Source organism: Cucurbita maxima, unplaced genomic scaffold (assembly GCF_002738345.1).
Source record: "Cucurbita maxima cultivar Rimu unplaced genomic scaffold, Cmax_1.0 Cma_Scf00012, whole genome shotgun sequence".
Lineage (NCBI taxonomy): Eukaryota > Viridiplantae > Streptophyta > Magnoliopsida > Cucurbitales > Cucurbitaceae > Cucurbita > Cucurbita maxima.
In genome coordinates this window covers 4,559,132-4,581,213 of record NW_019272028.1, presented here as the reverse complement: position 1 = coordinate 4,581,213, position 22,082 = coordinate 4,559,132, and the positions used below count along the sequence as shown (strand labels likewise).

Below are 22,082 nucleotides of genomic sequence, written 5' to 3'. Positions count from 1 at the left end.
TTGCAGGCACTAAGCTCCAAACCAAAACCCCCCCAAATTGTTCATCGCTTTCTAGAACTCTCTACGTCTTCCCCTTAAACCTCTCGTAAGGGTTTAATTTCATTTTGGAATTCGCCTCTTCTACCAACTCTTATCTTTTCACAGCGCTTCATGGCTCCAGTTTTCAGCAGAAGCTTATCCACTGTTGCTCTTTCTTCACTTCCTTCCTCTTTTTCTTACCCTCTACCTACCAGTGGTACGCGCTTGAGCTTGGGAAGCGCTTTTCTGCCCCGAAATGGGCTCAGAAACGGGTTTTCTTGTGGTGGGTTGAAGTGGAAGATTGAGAAGAAGGTCAATCGGATTGCGGTCAGGTGCGAGGCGGCCGTCGCCGAGAAAGAAGCGGCTGAGACTCCCGGTGAGAAGTTTGAGTACCAAGCTGAGGTGGGTGTTTGAATTCTTCGTTTATGTTGTTGATATTGATTGATTTTGAACTGCTGGTGAGCGGTGAGAAGGGCAATGATCAACCTATTAAGCAATTAAGCCTTCATTTTTGTTCAAAGATAGAGAGCAGTTGGGAAATGAGGTTTCTGTAATTTGTTAAAAGATTAGGATTTCTCGTTGATTTTGTTTTCTTTAAAGCCAAATTTATGGAAAACGAAGTATTGTTCTCTTGGTATTTTTGAAACGTTGATTTCCGAGCATGTATCGGGTTTATGTGGAGGCTTTATGAAGTATTTGGTATAATGACTGCAGGTTAGTCGCCTCCTGGATTTGATTGTTCACAGTCTATACAGCCACAAGGAGGTGTTTCTTCGAGAGCTAGTGAGGTAATAATGTTCATTATGTATTGTAGTCAATTTCCAGTGAGCTAGTGAGGTAATAATGTTCATTCAAGGAAGCAAGAAAATGGTTATGCATTGTGGTCAATTTCCAGTGAATGTGGTTCAATATGTTTTTGTAATCTTTATGTTAATTTTATTTTTTAATTGTTCTCTAGTAACGCGAGTGATGCTTTAGACAAGCTAAGATTTTTGAGCGTGACTGAACCCTCTCTGCTTGGAGAAGCTGGTGACCTTGAAATTCGTATCAAACCTGATGCCGACAGTGGTACTATCACCATAACGTATGACAATTTTCATGGATCTTGTACTGTTTTACTTATCATTACTGAGTGAACTTAGTTATTTAACAATTTCAAATTTTTTTGTGTTTTTAGAGATACTGGTATTGGAATGACTAAAGAAGAGCTCATTGACTGTCTCGGAACTATAGCTCAGAGTGGCACTTCAAGATTCTTGAAGGCCCTGAAGGTTCCCCCTTCCTCTATTTCCACTTGTTTCAGTATCATATTTTGCACACCTCCAGTTTCTTCGGGCTTTTTATGGTCATTGGAAGTGAAATTTAATGTCTGAACATGACAATTCTATCAGGAAAACAAGGATGCTGGAGCAGACAATAGCTTGATTGGTCAATTTGGTGTTGGATTTTATTCGGCCTTTCTTGTCGCTGAAAAGGTTGAGTAATGTTTTCCCTTGACAAAATAACTGTTCTCTTTGATGCAAACTTCTTTTCTGCTAAGATTTTCATTATGCCTATCTTCTGTGTTAATGTGATCATATGCAATCAGGTTGTTGTATCCACCAAGAGCCCAAAATCGGATAAACAATATGTTTGGGAAGCAGTGGCTGATAGTAGTTCATATGTTATTAGGGAAGAAACAGATCCTGAAAAGCTTTTACCGCGAGGAACACAGATCACACTCTACTTAAGGGTATGCATTATATCTTCTATAACACAATATTTCGGAACTTATCCCATGCCTGTTTTGAACTGTTAAGAAACTATAAATTTTTAGGAGTGATTGGTAGAACAACTCAATTTAGATGAATATAATTATTGCTGCAAGATTGCTTTATTTACCTTTACGTGTCATGGTAATATTTGTTGTTTTATTTGTGAATAGTTGATTAGGGGTTCGTGATTTGCATTGTTTATGTGGCAAGTTGCAAGTGAGGCCGTTAAATTACCATCTCTGAGGTTATTCAATCATTTTATAATCTTGTTCTATTATGCAGGAAGATGACAAGTATGAATTCTCTGATCCAACCAGAATTCAAGGTTTGGTAAAAAATTATTCACAGTTCGTTTCCTTCCCTATCTTCACATGGCAAGAGAAGTCAAAAACTGTGGAGGTATGAATGCTATGCATTTACTTGTAATGAGACTTTTATGCTACCCATGCAAAAGGCTCTAATTCTTTATTCTTCTTAATGAGTTTGGGTATATATCTTACTCTAACTATATGCAAGGAAAATTGGTTAAGTGTTTCTTTTCTAAATGAATTTAACAACTAAGATTTGTAGTTAGGACTTTTGTCCAAAATGATTGTATAATCCCTCAATTTCTGATATTTTATTTTGAGGCATTATTTTAGTTTTATTCTAGTTTATTACTTTCTTGATGTGATTATCAATCAGGAGGAATCATCATGTGCATTATTTAATCATCGTGTTTATTACTTTCAATACTGAATTGAGTTTTGGGGCAGGTGGAAGAAGAAGAAGAACTCAAAGAAGGAGAAGAACCAAAACCAGATGTAACCCACTTGTAAATCTTAGTTCAGAAATTTGTACTATTCTCCTTGATCAAGGTATTTGAATGTTTTCTTGTTTTTCAGGGCACGAAGAAAAAGAAGACAGTAACCGAGAAGTATTGGGACTGGGAATTGGCTAATGAAACAAAGCCAATCTGGGTGAGTTGAAGGGATATTTGCGTTATATGTCCATACTGAACTTGTAAAGAAATGATTTTGTTTATATAGTCGTTTAAGTGTTCTGCAGCAATCGTGCATTTTTATAATCCTTTATTCTTTTAATTTTCATGTGTAGATGCGGAATGCTAAAGAGGTTGAGAAGGATGAGTACAATGAATTCTATAAGAAGACATTTAATGAATTTTTAGAGCCACTCGCATATTCTCACTTCACCACTGAGGTAATGCATCCTTTAGTTTAATTAATATGAATTTATCTTTTATTAGAGCCTAGGAGTACTAATTTCATTTTTAACCCTACAGGGCGAAGTGGAGTTCAGGAGTGTTCTTTATATTCCTGGAATGGCACCTATGAATAATGAGGATGTTGTGAATCCTAAAACAAAAAATATTCGTCTGTATGTTAAGCGTGTCTTCATCTCTGATGATTTTGATGGTGAGCTGGTGAGTATATTTACGATATATAAGAGGTGTTTCATATATTATTGTGAATTGTCTTCTAAATCTTCATATCTTATACTTTAACTAATCCATGTAGAATCCCATACCTTATAAACTAGTTTGCTGAACAATCACAAGTCTGACTCTGTTCTAAAACCTACTTGGAAAGCACTTGTTATTTTCTAACCACATTTAATTTAATAAAAAGTTGATGTGAATTTCTCATGCAGCATAGTTTTAATTTGAGTTTCTTTAAATGGTTGAACTGAAGCTTACATATGCTTTGCAGTTTCCACGATATTTGAGCTTTGTGAAAGGTGTGGTAGATTCCGATGACCTCCCCCTAAATGTTTCTCGAGAAATTCTTCAAGAAAGCCGAATCGTAAGTTGTTTTAAACATATACATTAGTTTCTTAGGAAGGGCTATATTTTCTTGGCTTTCAGCTGTCGTCAATGTGAGCTGTGGGTATCAATCACTTGTAGGCCTCCTTATAATTATGGTCTTGGTCTGATTTGTTGCATTAGAGTTCCGTTCTGTAGTTTTTATGGGACGCTTTTATTGAACTTGTTTTTTGGATGCCCTTGTATATTTTTTCATCTTTCTCAATCAAAACTCAATTTCTTATCAAGAAAAAATGCATCAAGCATGCACAATTATCCTATTCTCTTACATTTTCTATGGTTTTTCTATTCATTCATTCCTATAAGCCTGAAACCCTAAAATTAAAATGTTTCAATGTTACTGGTTTCGTAGGCATAAACATAACATATCTTCTTTCCACCACTTTCCACTTACGATTTCCTTAAGTAGGGGCACAAGTACCTAGTTTACGAATGTGTAGTTTGAAATTTGTTCTGGTCTTAGTAGTTGGCATTACTGATTGAACTCATGAAACTTAAAGGATTTGAATGCTACCGATGGGCCAGACCGAAATGGTGACCACAATTTAAAAGAAACTTTTTTCTTTTTCTTTCTTTTTCCAGCACATTCCCAATCAACTTTGAGATTTTGTTTGCTCTCGATAGAAGATTATCTTTCACTGGCAATTTGTTGTTGCAATCATCAACATGCTTGATGAATCTACTCTTGTCAAATATTTTCCAGGTGAGAATTATGAGGAAGAGACTTGTCAGAAAAACATTTGACATGATTCAAGACATCTCTGAAAGTGAAAATAAAGAGGTTTGTAGCTATGAAGTCAAATATGACACAATCTATTTGCATTTTTTTAGTGCTGTGTAAACTAGAAAAAGGGAATCTGTGTTTCAGGATTACAAGAAATTCTGGGAGAATTTTGGCCGGTTCTTAAAATTAGGATGCATTGAGGACACTGGAAATCACAAGCGTATAACACCATTATTGCGGTTTTACACCTCCAAAAGTGAAGAGGAGCTGAAGAGCTTAGATGATTATGTCGAGAACATGGGCGAGAATCAGAAGGCAATTTACTATTTGGCGACTGACAGCCTAAAGAGTGCCAAGAGTGCTCCATTCTTGGAGAAATTGCTTCAAAAAGATATTGAGGTAAAAAAAATTCTTCTATTCCAAGAAACTCCCACAGAGGGTTGATATTAGTTATTTTAGTCAACTGCCGATCATACAATTATGCCAAATATTTTCTATGTTGATAAACTTTCTGAGGAGAAATAACTAATTCCAAGTTTAGAGTTATAAAGAAGCTTCTAGAGCTCTTATGTGGATGAATTGGATTGAGAGGCCAAAGATTTTTAGAAGAGTGAAAAGAACGTTTTTGTTTTAATTCTTTTTTTGGTGTTGGTGGTAGTGGGATGCTGCTTCCTCAAGTTTGGGTACTTATTACATGGTTCTTAACCCTTTTTCTTCTCTACGAACTTTTTTACTTTCTACCATTATAACTCTTTAATGAATGCTGGGAAGCTGTTCTTGCATAACTGCTGGGCTGAGTTGGGATGTTCTCTTGTTCCACTTCCCATCTTTGGTCTGCTCTTTAATGAATGCTGTTTGTGTCTTTTACCAGCCTTACTGTACATCTAATGTTGGGTTGTTTCGTTCGGTTAGGTTCTTTACTTGATTGAACCCATCGATGAAGTTGCAATCCAGAACTTGCAGACATACAAAGAGAAGAAATTTGTTGATATTAGCAAGGAAGATTTAGAGCTGGGTTTGTTCTTTTCTCCTCATTTTTGATTTAGAAATTAGCCGACCTGCAGAGAATGTTATTTTGTTCTTGTGAAAGGCAGTATGTTATGTTTGAATTATACTAATAATTGCTTTCTTGTATTAGGCGACGAGGATGAAGTCCAAGAAAGAGAAACTAAGCAAGATTACAACCTCCTCTGTGACTGGATGAAGCAACAACTAGGTGACAAGGTAGCAAAAGTCCAAGTCTCTAAGCGCTTAAGCTCTTCTCCGTGTGTCCTAGTTTCTGGCAAGTTTGGATGGTCTGCAAATATGGAAAGGTATGCTTTCGACATTAAATGCTCAACATAACTAATCTCGATGTGGATATAAATGAGTACTTCTCTAATAGGTTATTATCTACACTGCGAGATTAAAAGTAACGCACTTACGTAAACAAGTACTCCTTTTTTTTCTCAGTTTGGCCTCTTTCCTATTACAGATGAATATCATAATGATTTATGTAATAGTTCTTATAGATTTAGATTTTAACCTTCTGATTATAACTAAACAAGTTTGGATATTCCTGTCGAAATTTAGCTTTAAGCATTCTCTGATACGATTGAGATGCCGAATTTTTTTTTACTTGAAAATATATTCTTGGGGGTTTCAGTGTAACAATATCTTATCGGTGATTTCCCCCTTATTCCAGGTTAATGAAGGCACAGGCTCTCGGAGATACTTCGAGTTTGGAGTTTATGAGGGGACGGAGAATTTTGGAGATTAATCCAGATCATCCGATCGTCAAGGATCTAAATGTAAGACTTCTAACAATCCCTGTGTTTTGATTGGGAATAGGTACTTGTTAGTCTATCTGTAAGACAATTTGATTAGGACATCAGGATGAAGCCAAATTTTTTGCCAAAGATTGATGCACGACCGTGTTCTCAACGTCCGAAAATTGCTTGCTTGCTTGCTTGATTGCTTATGGGATGAGATCCTCCTACTCATATAGTTGATGGATTAGATGATTTGACTAAGGAGATTTTAGTTATACCATTGAGAAAATGGAATAAGAATAGTTAGTGACAGTTTAGAAGTATGTTGACACATTGTCCTGTTTTACAGGCCGCTTGCAAAAATTCACCGGATAGCAGTGATGCTACTAGAGCCGTTGATCTTTTATACGAGACAGCATTGATATCCAGTGGATTCTCTGTAAGAGAAAGTTCAATTAATGTTTGATTATTTTCCAGGAGTTCATGATTTTGATTGATGTCTTGCACTGTTCTCTCACTGCTCGTCTTCATACAGCCTGATAGTCCAGCTGAACTAGGAAACAAGATATATGAGATGATGGCAATGGCTCTTGGAGGCAGATGGGGTAGATTAGAGGACAACGTCGAAGATGCTGCTTCTGCTGCTGCTGCTGAATCCGAAAGTACCGAGGCACCGGAAGTGCAAGTGATCGAGCCCTCGGAAGTGAGGGCAGAGGATGATCCATGGCAGGATTAGGATGAAATTAACCTTGGCTAGATGTTAGAAGCCAGCCTTTTGACACTGCTGTGAAAGAAACAAGATATTGGTGGTGTTTGGCAGATCATTCAACAAGTTTTGATTCATAAATGCATCGATTTCGATGATTAAATCTCGATCCAGTGGGTATAAAAATGCAAAAAGGTACACAATTCTTGAGAATAATGCAAATGAAACCTCTCACAGTTTCAAATGTCTTAGCCTTAACACGTCTAATGCTATCAAATGGTGCCTTGATGAAAGAAGAAACTAACATACATATGTAATGAGATTGGAGTTCACACACACGAACTGCAAGATCTTAAATTTTAATGGGGAAAATACAAAAACATAATACTTTCTCAATCTTGGTGGAGACAGCAGCCTCTTTTCTGAACCATTACAACGTTCTCTGTTTTTGTCCAGCAAATCTTCGCCTTGCCTTGTATTATTCTCAACTTCTTGCATTGAAAGACATGCAAATGTGTTAAACTGTTTGGATTCCCATCCCTACCTATCTTGCTTCAGTCCCTGTTCTAACTTCTCTTCCACGTTTACGAGCTTATCGGCGAAACCCGCCATCAGACTTGGCAGAAATGAAATTTGCATTATTCTCTATGGATGCACATGCTAGTTTTACCCTATACAACTTTGAATCATGTAAAGACTAAGAGCTCGAATGCGAACTTAGAGTTCTGCTCTGGTGTTGTTGCATGGTGGAGTAGAGCCTGAGAGAGTAAAATGAAGCTTACTTTTAAGAACTTAGATTTTAAAAGAGCCTACGGAGAAACTTGAACGAATAGTACCATCGACATCTTGGCCACTGGGGGGTGCAGCAACGTCAAAGTTCCTTGGAACGACATTGTGGAGCTCGTTCTCCCATACATTCGGTAGCTGCAAAAGGCATATTCATGTCATATTACAATATGATCATTAAAGCATTGGAGTTGTTACAGAAAGAACAAAAGCATCTCTTGATGGGACTAGCATCCATTTCTTTGAAACATAACCAAACACAAAATACAGTGTGAGTAAGCATGTTTGAGAGAGTTAATCCCGAGCATCGGTGAAATATTATGCATCACATCGAACAGATAATTGCCCAAACATGCATGATAATTTAGCTCAAGATGCATGAAAAAAAAACCTGAACAGGCTCCTTGAATCCACCACCAAGTGATGCCAACTGGGAATTAATCGTTCTTCGTAGCAGGTCGGGAGAGCTCCCCATGTTAGGGATACAAGGTGGAATAACTCCATGGTGAGTCGGATGTTGCGGGAGGTAAGGCATAGGCAGATCAGGAGGGAAACCAAATAAGGATGGACCAGCCTTTGATTGCATGATCTGTTCAGAAACATGGAGTAAAGATTATCACATGGAATCAAAGAAGCATGAACTGTTTCATTGGATTTCACAGTAGCCTGCTTACTTCTTTTGTAAGGAGCTCTTCGATGTTAAAATCCAGCTTGGGATTAACTGTTGCAAGTTTCATTGACAAAAACTGCAGAGTATTTTGGGAATTAGATTAACCAAATAAGATCGTTAAAGATATCGACCGAATTTGAAACTATATGCTTAAGAACAAATGCTTGTATGCCGAGCTGGGTGGTTCATAAAGAACCAATCGGGAATACAGTCGCATAGTCCACAGAACAGGAAGTATGGTTTCTTTTTGTTACCTCGACTTGTCGTTGCAGCGATTGAACATAGTTAATGATCTCATCGAGCATTACAGCTTTGCCAGTGACCTGAGAACCGAGCAGCTTTTCAGGATATAGTGATGACAAGTACACAAAACGAACAGTTCACAAATTCAACTCACAAACCTTACTGCACCCGGGCACGAGGTCTTGAAGGAGCCGCATTCTTTCACTTATCTTTTCTCTTCTTACCTATAAAGACAGTAAATTAGTCCTTTTCCCTATACGAAACTTGTTTTTAGTTAACTAGAAAAAAAAAATGTGAGAAAATGTTAACCCTTTCGGCAAGACTATGGCTGTTCGTCGCCTGGCCTCTTCGAGCTCTAACGTGAATATATTCTTCTTTGGGCACATCCGACGGTTGAGAATCTTGTTTTCCTTGCTTCCCAGCAGGCTTGTTAGTAGTAAAACTTGGATTTTGGTCTTTGTCTCCGTTCTGCCGAGTTAATGCCCCGTTCTTTGCAGTTTCGTTAATTTGTTTTGGAGCTTCTTTAACTTGAGCAAGTTCCATATTCTAACCAAATCAAATATTCAATTCTAAGAAGCTAATGATATCATCCACCTAACCTCAATATCACACACACAAGAGAGAAAAGGCATTATAATAGTTTACCCGGTCGCCCCTTTTCCGTTTCTTGAAGCACAATCCTTCCCGAGATGGTTCGGCAATGGTACCTCCCAACGTGCATTGCTCATCTTGACCGCCACTGAACCCAGTTTCATCAGATTCATTACCAGACTCACCAACACAACCTTGTTTAGCCCTGTCTCGAGACATCTCGCTTTCTTTCTCGGTCTTTGGTGGACTCTTTTCTTTAGCCTCCAACACAACCTTGTTTAGTTCTTGACTTCCAAAGGCACCCCTAGAATGAATGCCAATAGAGCCTGAAATACCAAATGGACCAGAAGGTGGAGCCCCGAAAACGCCACCATTGAAGCAAGAGAACCGTGCAGCACGCTCTATGAACGCCGAATCAGCTGGTAGCTGAGACAAATTAGCTGGAAACATTCCAGGAACATTTGCTGAGAAAACTCCTTTCATCCATGAACTTTGTTGGTTCCAATCCATACCCAGAATTCTATCACTACTAGATCTCAAAGAACTTAGACCTTCCCCATCAACAACAGTCACATTAGAATCATCTATGCTGTTTGGTTCATTAAAACCGCTGCAGAACCTTGAGCTTTGCGAGTTCGTATGATCATTCAACACGGTTGGAGTAAACAAGTTCGACATTGAAGTTGAAGGACAAGAAGAAACAACTAGATCTCCATTGTTAACAACCGAGGGATTCCCAGTCGAAACAAATCCGATCGACTCATTAGCAAATTGCCAACTAGAGGAGATACTCATAGGATCACTAGTCCTACACTCATCTTCAAATTCATCCTTCCCATTCATGCTATCAGCAAAACAACAACAAAAAAACCATACAATCTCTCAACTTCTTTCCATCAATAAACAAGAATCTGCAGAGGAAAATCAAAGCAGATTCAAAATCATCCAATTCCCAGAATCCAAAATGGCGAGTAAGAACAGAAAACAGAACAAACAACACAATGGCCACACATTTTTCAGAATCATCCACAATTACAGAACGATTTCAAAGAAAAACACATCAAATTTATCAACAGTTTCCAAAGAATCCATCCAAAAGGGAAGAACCCATTTCATCAAATGACCAAAAATCATGCAAACAAGCACAAACCCATCAAAGGGTAACTCAAAATCATCACCAAAAAGAGGAAAAACAAAAACCCTAATCAGAGAAAGAAGAAAACAAGGTCGAAATCAGGCTTAAAAATGGCAGAAAAGATATACCCATTTCAGATTCTATTCAACTTTCCCCAAATTTTTAGTAGAAATAAGAGCTTAAAGTTAAGAATCCCACCTCCATTCTCCCTCTGCTGGCACTCACCTCTGTGAAATCACTGCCACAAACAGAGCGAACTCAGAGAAAATGCAGAGAGAACCCTCGTAATTTAGAGAGAGAGAGAGAGAGAAAAAGTGAAAAGCAGAGAAGAGGGTAAATGGGAATTTGAAGAAATAGCGAAAAGGAAACGGAACAGTAAAGGGACGCTGAATTTATACCCACGCTTACATGAAAAAGAGCGCCCTCGATGATTAACCATCGCCACTTCTACTGCAACAAAAAATAATTAAAGGGCCAAAAAGCAAACCCTTCTCTCTCTAATAAACCTTTTCTTGATTCACAATTCTTTATCATCAACTTGAACACTTCCCTCTGCCATTCTCAATATTTTAAGCTTATAATCATTCCTGTGTTTGAGCTAGCAACTGAAATTGCCAACTCTCATTTGGGTTTCTTCCCATTTTTTTAATCGGGTTCTTGAAACGAGAGAGCTGTATAAGATCTTTAATGGATGGGTTTGTTTGGTCAAGAACCCAATACAAAATCTTAAATCCTTTGAACACTTGTATTTGTTTAATCTTCAGTTTTGATGAACATGAACAGGATATGCATCTGGGTGTTATGTTTGAGTTCATTTCCTTTCAACGAACATGATTTCTTGCCTTTTCTTGAAATTTTTGGATCAAATCAAATGCACCAACCAATATCTATCCAATTTCATTAATGGATTTTACTGTGCTGAATTGAGTGAAGAGACAATTCAAGAGCTATAATTTTGTTGATGCCATTATTTTTGTGAAAATAAATGTCAAAGGTTGTTCTAAGTGTAAAGCTGTGTGCCACAAGAATAAGTTGCTGTCTTTTTCGTTATTTCATTATTTGCTCAATTATTTTTATTTAAGATCTCCCTCTTTATTTTTATTTTTTTTATTATTATTTTTTTTTTTTTTTTTTTAGAATAATGCTTTTTTTCATTATTTTTTTACTCTATTAAGAATGATACCCTGATACCATGTTAAAATATAAAGTGGGATGCAACGTCCCAAAAACATAAGTGTGATCAAAAGTTTTCGTCCAGATCTCAAGTCTAATTTTTATTAATGTTTTCCATTTTTAAATAAAATACAAACTACAAACTAAATCCTAAAATTAAGAAAATTAGATATATCAAATATAAAATCAAATATATTTATTTACGACAGGAAGAACTAACTTATTGATTTTTTTTACCAACAAAAGCTTTAGTTTGAAGATAAATATTAATATATTTCTTTTATTTCATTTCCAAAATAGATTTGTTTGAATTTATTTATTCCAAAGTGTATCTTTATGGTTACTTAATTTTTATATATATTTTTTGAAATAATATTTATTATTCTTGTCGGGTCAATATGGGTTAATAATCGTTCACCAAAATCATATTTACACCCACCAAGTGTAAAATGCCTCAAAATGTATGGTGAAGATATGTGACTAATTGTCAATTCTTCGTACTCCAGTTAATTCTTATTCACTTTTAGTCTATGACATTGGTTTCTTTCAAATTGTCTTTAACACATTTCCTCGCTCATGTTTTTCTAATATAATTCTTTCAAACGTGATTTAAGGCTCAATCATACATTAAAATTGTCCATAAAGTTTAATTTTTGCACGGTTGCTATGTTCGTTACACAGTGCGAGTGCGATTGAGACGTGGGATAAATCTTTTACCTGGAATTTCATATTTTAAAACCTTTGAAACCCATCAGTTGTTTCACTTTTTCTTTTATTTATTTTGTTCTATTTGTATTATTTGTTTGTCAATTTAAGTATTTTTCTCAATTTTTAATTATTCTTGTTTTTTGAAATATAGATTTTTATTTATTTTATATTCATGTTTATTACTGATTTTCTGTTTAAGTTTTCGTAAAAATCATTTATTACGACTAAATAAATAAATAAAAAATTAAAGGCATTATTTACAATAAAAATTAAATCAAAATTTAATTGGTAAAATTATTCAACCAACCCTATATTATATTCTCAAACCTTATAAACAAAACTTTCAACCAAAGACTTGATAAATTAGACTAAAATGAAATGTTTTTTTAATTTAAATTTTCTAATTAAATGAATTTAGCAAATCACAGTTTCCAATGAGACATTTTATATTTTCATGGACTCTAATGTTTTTTTTGTTTTTTTTAAAAGAGTTTTAAAATTGACCTGTTTATTATTATTATTATTATTATTATTATTATTATTATTATTATTATTAAACAAAGTTCTTCCCGTCGGTATAATAAATGCATAAACTGTCAATAAATAATATACAGATCTAAGGGCTTCCTATATTTTCTCAGAGTTGACCCATCTTCATTTATATAATATAAACAATACATAAAAAGCATATAATATTTATTCATAATCATTTAATTTCTATCCTAATGTAATCCACATAGTTTTATTTTTGTAATAATTCAATACCTATAATTTAAAATTTTGTAATGATTTAATTATTTGGCTTAATTAAGCTCTAAGGCGATTTCTCAAACTTAGAGAATCAAATTTGGAATTATAAGTATAACGTTTTGCTTTATAATAAGAGTTATAATAGTTGATGGACCAAATTTGTTGGACTAATTTTCTACAATTTCAAAACATTTTTTTCATTTTAATATATATATATGAAAATAGTAACATTTTGTAAAAATAAAAAAAATAAATGTGGAAAAAAAAATAAATCAAAATGAAGTCAGGAATCCTTTTAAAAGCTCTAAAGTGTTCATCTTTTCCTTCCTCCATTCAAAGGAGAAGAAACTACCAAGAAAGCAAAGCAGATCATGTTATGATAAACAAAGAGACTCTTGTGCCAAAAGAACTCACCTTCATAACTTCCAAGAAATTTCTGCTCTATAACTTGTAGTAGAATCACCAAACCTTCTCATGAATTCTAGAACATTGCATCCTCCAATAAAAAGGAACTGCAAGAATAAATCATCACTTCAAAGAGTCCACAAGAGATATTGAGAGATTATTTTTTCTTTTTTCCAATGGAATCATGTTCAGAGCAAATCACCCTAGATATGAATGAACTATATTCCTTCATCAATGCAATGAATGGAAGAAATCCAGGAATCAGTAGTATTACCTGGGGAACCTCCACAGCATCGGCTGGCCTTCCAATTTGCATCAGAATGAAGAACTCTCCACCACCCAACAGCCCTCAGACTAATCTTGGGAAGATAATTCCTGGCCTTACTTTTCAGGCAGTTTTGGCCTTGTTCATCAGTTCACCCACTTCATATCCTCCACTTTTGACACATCTCTTTGGTGCTGCGGTGTTGATAAGCTTCGTAGTTTCATTTGCTGGAGTTTTCCTTCAAAATGCATTCCCGAGAATTGCACTTTTGTTTGGAAAGCTCAGTGCTCTTATCGCTGCAATGGGTATGTGGATCATAGCAAGTTTTCTTCTAACTCATCAGATTTTCTCTTGGATCTCTTGGCTGCCATGTGCCTTCTCCTTGATAGCCTTTGTTCTATCATTCAAGTAAAGGCTCTGATACTTGTGTTAACCTGCTGGGGTGGACCAACACAAACACAAATAATATCTTATCTATAACCTGAAAGCTATGTTATTCTACAACTTACAATGGCATGATAACTCTGCCTGTGTCGTGCATTAAGCATCATTTCTTCTACACAGCCGGTCCCAAGCCCGGACAAAGGGAGGAGGGTAGTGTCATCAGATCATTGGTTCTTCAGCTTGAAAGTTGTGTAGTAACATTATTATCATCTAAGAAATAAAGATGGCAGCATCAAGAAAGATGGGCTCCCCTTCGGTGCATACTACTGAAGCTTAGCCATCCTAAAATGCAACTAAAATCTTGTTCAACAAAAACAAAGATGCATATATTTGAGTGTGTAATTCAAAGTGGCAGTGTGATGCTATGTTGTTATATTGTTAGCAAATATATATAAACTATGCTGTGGTTTATTTTACATGGGCTCTGTATCAACTTCAGATAACGAAGTTTTTATCATTTTGCTTTGTTAGTCAATTCAAAGCAATCAAACATGAGTTTACACTCTTGTAGAGGCTTAAATAAGCATGAACTATGAATAGGAAAAAGAAATATCATTCACCCATGTAAACATTCGCCATCATAATTGGATTCGCACACAATTTCAGAAGTAAAAACTAAATTAATGATGTACAAAAAAACGAGCTGTACTGTAAACAAGATTGATTAACATATCTGCATCGATTCAATTGTCCTTGAACATTATCGAAATAACATTTCCCTTCTAAATCAGAAGAAATGGCAACAACACTTAGTATCAAACATCAGGAAACAGCTTTGAAGGCATTGCATTGTGTGGATCACGCACATCAAAAGGTCTCATCATCATGAATGGCTATTTTACATTCTTTACAGCAAAGACCAGATGAAATGGAGTCGAGTTAAGACAAGACCAAAAAATAAGAACATAAGATTCCAAAAATTCTGAAGACAGACTTTATTATTGTTTCTTTGGCCAGATCAAGAAACAAAGGATGCCAATGATTTTGTGTTCTGAATAGTGTAGTCACTACTGCCATTTATACACATAAAAGGTGGAAACCATTGGCAGGAATTGTTTGAATGCAGGAACAATATCCGGTTGGGAAGGAGAATGAAACATTCTTTGTAAATGTGGAAACTTCTCCCTCCCTAGCAGACGCGTTTTAGAACCTTGAGGAAAATTCTGAAAGGAAAAGTCTAAAGAAGACAATATTTTCTAACAATGGGTTTGTGTCGTTACAAATGGTACCAGAGCCAGATATTAGGCGGTGTGTTAGCAAAGACCTCAAAAGGGGTGAATTTGGGAGGGCGATTGGAGAAGAGAACGAGTTTCAGCAAAGTCGCTGGCTCCGAAGAAGGTGGATTGTGAGATCACACATCGTTGAGGAGGAGAACGAAATATTCTTAGTAAGTGTGTGGAACCATCTCCCTAGCAGACACATTTTAGAATCTTCAGGAAAAGTCTGAGAGAAAGTCCAAAGAAGACAATAAGTGCTAGCGGTGAGTTTGAATCATTACATCTTCCTTCATGAATAGATCCATGGATATCAGTTGTAGGACCCCAGATCAGTGTGTACAATATCAAACGGGTTATAGGCATGTGATTAATTTTGGAAATGACAAACTTGTTCATCTAATATCTGCAGATTACATATAATCTCTAAGTAATTGATCTAGCTAGGACCTTCGACGAAAGGATGCCTAATCCTACCAAATACGGACATCACAAACTGAAAATTCAGAAGATTAACCGTATGAACTTCTCGCCCGTATCCTTGTCCTTAGGGCACACACAGCCACTATAGGTAAGAAGAATAGATGAACCAACATGAAACATCAAGAACATCGGTTTCATTACCTGCATCCTCTGCATTACAAGACACTTCGCAATCTGCTCGCCACGTTGTAGAATTCCACGACTCCCTGTACTCAAGTGATGGGATGGATTTCAGTCATAAAAAAGAATGTCGGATTCAGTGCAGAATTTGAATTTGCGCCAAGAATTTGAACAAACTATAGGAGGATCACAGATTTTTCACGTCGTGGATCGATTTCTAGTTTGACAAAACAATCTTCCCCAAAACTCAAAAGAAGCATGGGGCTATTTTGGAGCATCAGATCATGCAGGAAAAGGAAAGGTTAATTGTACGTGTTATATACTCGGTAAATAAGTAATCACTAATCAGCTCCACTTAATCATTTATTTTTTCAGAAAAATTAATTAAATAAATATTTTAATCAATTATATTAATATCAATTAGTTAATTAATATTTGAGTTTTCAAACTTTTTAAAAATAAATATAGAAGAGTATTAAGGCTGCTTTTAAAGGTATATCCGAAACACTATTAAAATTTTAAAGACATTTTTTTATTAGATGAACACGACTCTCCACAATGGTATGATATTGTCTGATTTTGAACATAAACTCTCATCATAAACCCATGATCATTCCCTAAATTAACCCAATGTGAGACTTTCATTCAACACCTCCCTTCGAACAAAGTACGTCTTCCCTTAATCGAGTCTCGACTCCTTTTCTTTTGGAGTCATCTATGTGACATTTGAGAATTCTATTGACATGATTGAGTTTAAGGCACGACTCTGATACTATGTTAGATGAATATGGACTCTCAACAATAGTATGATATTGTCTACTTTAAACATAAGCTTTCATGGCTTTGCTTCGGACTTCTCCAAAAGGCTTCACACCAATGAAGAGAGTATTATTTGATTACAAACTCGTGATAATTCCCTTAAATTAATTAGTCCGATGTGGATATTTTTACTTCCACGACTGGTAAAAATATTTTTTAAGCTACAAATTTTAAGAATATTTTTATTAATTTATCTGTGTTGAAGCTCTCGTCCTACAATAACAAATTATATAGATACTTATTATCGAGATAAACAATATTAACTTAAGTTAATTTGACACGACTTCGCTGTCGATAATATTACAATAATAGCCCTGTCCAATACAATAATATCCAGCCCAAAATCGTACTCCCTCGAGCTGTGTTGGGTCAAATTTCCACCTTATTTTAAATAAATAATAAAAATAGAAAAGAGTCCGTCAAATAAATTATGACCCTTATTTATAAGATAATTAATTAAATGAATGATGATCCTTATTTATAAAATAATTAAATAAAATAATGAACGATGACCCAATAAAATAATAAGAGAGAAAGCTGTCACTTGGACATTTAAATTTTTATTTAACCACTTGACCAACAAATTAGTGACATTTTAAAATTAATTTTAAGGTTGATTTGGTAAAAATAAACTACTTTTTTTTTTATCTCATTTAAAATTAAATAAAAATTAAAGGTTAAATAAATGGGAGTGAAAATTTGAAAGTATATGCCAGTTCTAATTATATTTATTTAAAAAATATTCTTAAACTTTTAATAGCATTAAAAAAATATTTTTTAATTTAAAAATATTTCATTAATACCCTCTAATTTAATATATATATATATATATATATATATATATTTACTGATATTACTGTGTATTAAAAAGTATTCATAAAATTAAAAAAATAGCATTAAGATTCTTTATTTTTATAAAAAAGAAATTATTGTCTATATTATAGATTATATTAAAAGTTCATAAATATATATATATATATATATATATTTATTTATTTATTTATTTTAAATTTTAAAATATATTTGTGAAGTTCTTGAAATATAACTCCTCGTTCATACCATCGAGAATGAGCCTTGTCGATGGGGATTAAGGTAACAAGATGAGATGCGACGTTGTACTGAGAGACCTTGGCCCAAGTAGAGTCAAGGTCGAACCAAATAACTTGGCTTAGTGCAGAGGCAAGTCAGATGTGTTGCATATGATTGAACATGCACGCGCAGGCGGCGTGTGTGGTTGAACAAGTTTGAATTTCACACAAGCGATGTTCGATTGACGAAGACAAACCTTGACCAAGGTTTGACTAAGCTACAAAGCCGGGGCGAAAAATATATATAGGGCTTAATTCCGTGAGCGTGTCAAGATCACGACCATGCACTGTAAAAAGTAAAAAAATGTAGGACAGTGACCATTATATATATATATATATATATATATATGTATTTTATTTTTTTAGATTTTTGAAAATTTAGTGATATTTTTGAGGTAGAGTTAAAAATTATCTTTATATAGTTAACTGACAGGTCAGAGTTTCACCTGCCCGATATTCGTCCTTGTAAACCGCCATTTGTATTTTCACAGACGCCACAAAAAAGGTAGCCCAGCCTTTGGCTTGGGCTTCACGTGTTCATCTTTATGCCTCTCAATCATTCGCTTCTCCACCGTAAATCCAAGCTAACATGCGGCAGATATGGCCCTCAAACCCAACATCAACTACTGATCTGTCCTCGCTTCCTTTACGCCTGCCTCAATGCTCATGTTGTACTCTCGCAGCTTATGTTAGCGAGTTTGACTCGCCAATGTTTGATTCTGACGGCTGAAATGGAACTCGGTTTGGTGTTGGATAAGGTCTAAGTCTTCGTTCTCTTGTTTTACGGACTCAGAAGACGACGCGTCCGGTTTTTTCTTCCAGGTAAAGCTGCTTTTTCTCCCGAAAATTATGGTTTCTGGATCGATTTGGTTGTAATTTCGTATCTGCTGGTTTTTGTTCTCTATGCATGATGTTTTAGTTGCTTGAATGAGATTAGGTCTTTCAATTAGGTTAAGTCTTGCTTGCCATGGGATGACTTTCGTGTTTTGGAATCGTTTCTGGAACTAGATGTCTTAAAATGGCCTACTAGGAGTATGAAGCTTATGGTTATCGTACCATTTGTGAAGATGGATAGTAATACTTGCAATCAAGAATCTGGAAGACTTGAAATGCAAGAACTGGAGAATATTTTGAAAACTTTGACCGAACTAGAATTGGACTTGGCCTATTTGTCCAAGAAATCGATGAATCTTCATGTACTTTTTATGTGCCTACTGGCTCAGGAGAATGATTTAGAAGCAATGGATTTGGAGAATGATTATATCTCAGATGATTCGTTTCGGAAGGTGTTGGCATTTGATTTTTTGTCTGCCTTTCTGGACTCTGAGGTAAGAGAGCTGGACAGTGTTATGGACACACTCAAAGCAGAAATAGTTGATGTCCGTGGAATGATATCTTCTTGCAGACAATCAAATGAAGTTTTCTATTTGGTAGAAGAGAAATTGCATGATTCTGAAAAATCGCTCAATCAATCTCTACAGCAGATTTTAGAAGTGAAGATGCAGTCAACCAAATTGCAGAGAATTGTTTTAAGCAGTGGAAATTGTTCGTGGTTTATTTTCTTCAGTCACTAATGATCTTAGATGATGAAGAAGTAACAATTTTGTAATTCTAATTACTCTGCCTTTGTGACAGGGAGATTGGAGGATCCCGTGATGTCGTCGTCACAAAATGATCAAGTTCTGAACTTAAATGGGAAATCAAACACAATGACTGACCAACAAAGACATATTTTAAGGATGTTAGAAAAATCACTTGCGAGGGAGCTAGATCTGGAGAAGAGGTTGTCAGAATCAAAGCAACGAGAAGAGGAGCTCAGATTGAAGCTACACTATACCAAACAGGTTGTTTTGAAAATGGAAGAGGCTGCAGAAGTTGTTTGGGGTAGGTTTCTGGAGGCGGATAATAGTGTCGAGATTCTTATGGGAATTTCAAAGGAATTAGTTGGCCGCCTCCAGCTCGTGCAGGTTAATCTACATGGTTCATTTCAGCGTGAAAATGAGATGAAATCAGAGTTTCTAGACTGGACGGCGCAGCTTAGAGCAAAAGAAGTGGCTATACTGGAGCTTGAGCGAAGGAAGGCCGAACAAATTGCTAAGAACGCCGAACTAGATAAATTGAAGGAAGAAGTGAAGTCTCTTGAGGAACAGCTTAGAGAATCTAGGCTTGATCTGAAAAGTGCATATGAATCGAATGAGGCGATTCAAGATCAGCTTTTTGAAATGGAAAATCTTGTTGATTCACTAAAAGAAAGCATCTGCATAGCAGAAACTAGAGCAGAGAGTGTAGAAGCCAAGCTCACACAGATCCAAGAGACAAACCTGGAACTTACCGAAGAGGTGAATTATCTTAAAGATAGTGCAAGCAATAAAGAGAAAAAAGTTGGTTTACTTGAAAAACAGTTGAGGGAACTGGAAATTCAATTGCAGCATGCAAAATCATCATTGGAAGCAGGTCAGGAGCAACAAAACATGTTATATTCTGCAATATGGGACATGGAAACTCTAATTGAGGATCTTAAATCCAAAGTTTCTAAAGCTGAAAGTAAGACCGATAGAGCAGAGGAGAATTGCATTATCTTATCTGAAACAAACTTTGAACTCAATAAAGATCTTACTTCCCTCAAGGCTCGAGCGGGATTCTTAGAGAAAGCATTGGATCAAGCTAACAGTCAAAAATTTACGAATGCAAATGAAATTAACTTGAGTACCAAGTTTATCAAGGACATGGTGCTCCAACTAGCTGTTGAAAGGGATCGAATCCAGAGTCAGGTATTATTTTGCAAAATCATTGGTCTTTTATAGATTTTTCAACTAATCTTCTAAACTCTTATTTGAATTTTTAAACCTCTTTTGATTGTTACTTTGACTTAATTATTTGGCCTATTTCCGGTGTATATATTCTTACTTTTCAATTGCAATACGTTTACTTCAGTGGCCTCTTTTGATAAACTAATACAACCATGCATTTCAGTAACTCAAAATAATCGGACCAAATTTTTAATTTATCATGATATTGAAACTTGTGTTAGGAATCACGACTCTCCACAATGATATGATAGTGTCCACTTTGAGATAAACTCTCGTAATTTTGCTTTGGGCTTCCCCAAAAAGCTTCATACCAATGAAGATGTATTCCTTGCTTATAAACTCACGATCATTTCCTAAATTAGCCAATGTACTTTAGTTTTGGTTAGAATTTTCTGGGTATATTCTGGAAGCAAATTCTTTGAAAACCCTTCTGTTTTTTTTTTCCGTATATGTACTCTAATAGATGAGTAAATTTACAAGAACTCCAGAAAGTTAGTCTCATCCAGCCCTTGTTGCTTCTGCAGCTATCCATTTTGACAAATGATAACAAAGCTTTAATTGAGAGATTGAAAAACGTCAAAGATGGCGCATACGTAACATGCAACAGAGAAGATTTCGACGAGAAGGAATGGTCAGCTTCAAAGAATGATGTAAAGATACTGGATCAATGATGTCTGAAGAAGCTTTTATGGAGTCTAACAAGGTCAAGAGGCAGGTACTCTTTCTTGCAAATCAAATAGAATTGGGCATATTGATGAATTGCCTGATGACTGTAATATACAACAGCCAGCACTGTGCTCAACTGAATAATTTGTTTCTTGGTATCAGATTCCTTAAAGCACCTGAAGGAGGCACACCCAAATATTGGGCTGTAGGTACCCATATTTTTTGTGTCAATTTTTCCGTTACTTATTTCAGTATCCTCGTATTATTTTAGCCTGAATCTTCCCAACTCTATGGTTCTTTGTGGTTAAAATTGTGATGGCCTTTGAATCCAAAGAGAAACAAGAGTTGGGATAGAGTCAAGTTCACTGCACATTGCCCCATGGATTCCATTATTGTTGTCAAATATATATTTTTTTTAGGTTGTGGTGGTTTCTTTCAACTTCTAGTGAGAGGTTGTGTGAGATTTTGTTGATTACCCTAATGTGAATATAAATTATTGTATTTGGATTGAAAGTGATGTATTTCTACCATTTTCCAAGAAAATGGAATATTCAATTATTTTTTAGCTCTTTCTCACCTCGTTTCTCCTTAGTTTTATTAGCTTTAGTCATATAGTAAGAGAAAGTGCATGCAGCAGTGAAGTTCGTGTGACCAAAGGCCCACATTAGCTAATTAAGACGAAAATCATGAACATATCCTATATACAATATAGTCAATACTATATTATTGTTGATGTTTTGTTGTTCGTAACATAGTAATAGACTAAAAAGAATAAATGGTAGAACTAAAATGAAATTATACGAGGGACTAAAATGAAAAGTAGGTTTTACCCTCGAAATATGCTATTAATGAAGTTTCAATTAAATTGAAAATAGTTATTTTCAATACCATGCTAGCTATTTATTTATCCTTATCTAAAGGGTTTTAATATAAAATT

At 35.4% G+C, this 22,082-nt stretch overlaps 3 protein-coding genes across 8 annotated transcripts; 2 read left to right on the top strand and 1 right to left on the bottom strand.

Annotated features, from left to right (window-relative positions):
• The first annotated feature begins 14 nt into the window (after positions 1-14).
• LOC111487456 (heat shock protein 90-5, chloroplastic-like) lies at positions 15-6,985 on the top strand. The gene is made up of 19 exons (XM_023134862.1): positions 15-420; positions 733-806; positions 977-1,102; positions 1,196-1,289; positions 1,410-1,493; positions 1,607-1,750; positions 2,055-2,171; positions 2,528-2,575; positions 2,657-2,731; positions 2,868-2,972; positions 3,055-3,195; positions 3,482-3,574; positions 4,298-4,375; positions 4,463-4,717; positions 5,231-5,333; positions 5,457-5,631; positions 6,003-6,108; positions 6,419-6,508; positions 6,605-6,985. Exons 1-19 carry the CDS (start codon positions 151-153, stop codon positions 6,803-6,805), a joined length of 2,379 nt encoding a protein of 792 aa, XP_022990630.1. The 5' UTR covers positions 15-150; the 3' UTR covers positions 6,806-6,985.
• A 3-nt stretch (positions 6,986-6,988) lies between these two features.
• LOC111487458 (transcription factor bHLH49-like) lies at positions 6,989-10,996 on the bottom strand. Of its 5 annotated transcripts, none has more exons than XM_023134868.1 (10): positions 10,599-10,996; positions 10,329-10,438; positions 9,120-9,976; positions 8,784-9,020; positions 8,633-8,698; positions 8,486-8,554; positions 8,236-8,307; positions 7,953-8,150; positions 7,612-7,699; positions 6,989-7,533 (listed from the first exon to the last, which is right to left on the bottom strand). In XM_023134868.1, the coding sequence occupies exons 3-10, from the start codon at positions 9,906-9,908 to the stop codon at positions 7,493-7,495; spliced, it is 1,560 nt and encodes a 519-aa protein (XP_022990636.1). In that variant the 5' UTR covers positions 9,909-9,976; positions 10,329-10,438; positions 10,599-10,996; the 3' UTR covers positions 6,989-7,492. The 5 variants fall into 5 exon arrangements, with proteins under 5 accessions (XP_022990636.1, XP_022990637.1, XP_022990635.1 ...); XM_023134869.1 differs by having other exon boundaries at positions 10,399-10,438; XM_023134867.1 differs by having other exon boundaries at positions 10,609-10,996.
• Positions 10,997-18,142: 7,146 nt separating this feature from the next.
• Positions 18,143-21,713, top strand: LOC111487457 (WPP domain-interacting tail-anchored protein 2-like). 2 transcript variants are annotated; one of them, XM_023134864.1, is made up of 5 exons: positions 18,143-18,491; positions 18,737-19,214; positions 19,305-20,440; positions 21,004-21,190; positions 21,308-21,713. In XM_023134864.1, exons 2-4 carry the CDS (start codon positions 18,737-18,739, stop codon positions 21,148-21,150), a joined length of 1,761 nt encoding a protein of 586 aa, XP_022990632.1. In that variant the 5' UTR covers positions 18,143-18,491; the 3' UTR covers positions 21,151-21,190; positions 21,308-21,713. The 2 variants fall into 2 exon arrangements, with proteins under 2 accessions (XP_022990632.1, XP_022990631.1); XM_023134863.1 differs by having other exon boundaries at positions 18,144-18,491; positions 21,004-21,194.
• Positions 21,714-22,082: the final 369 nt, after the last annotated feature.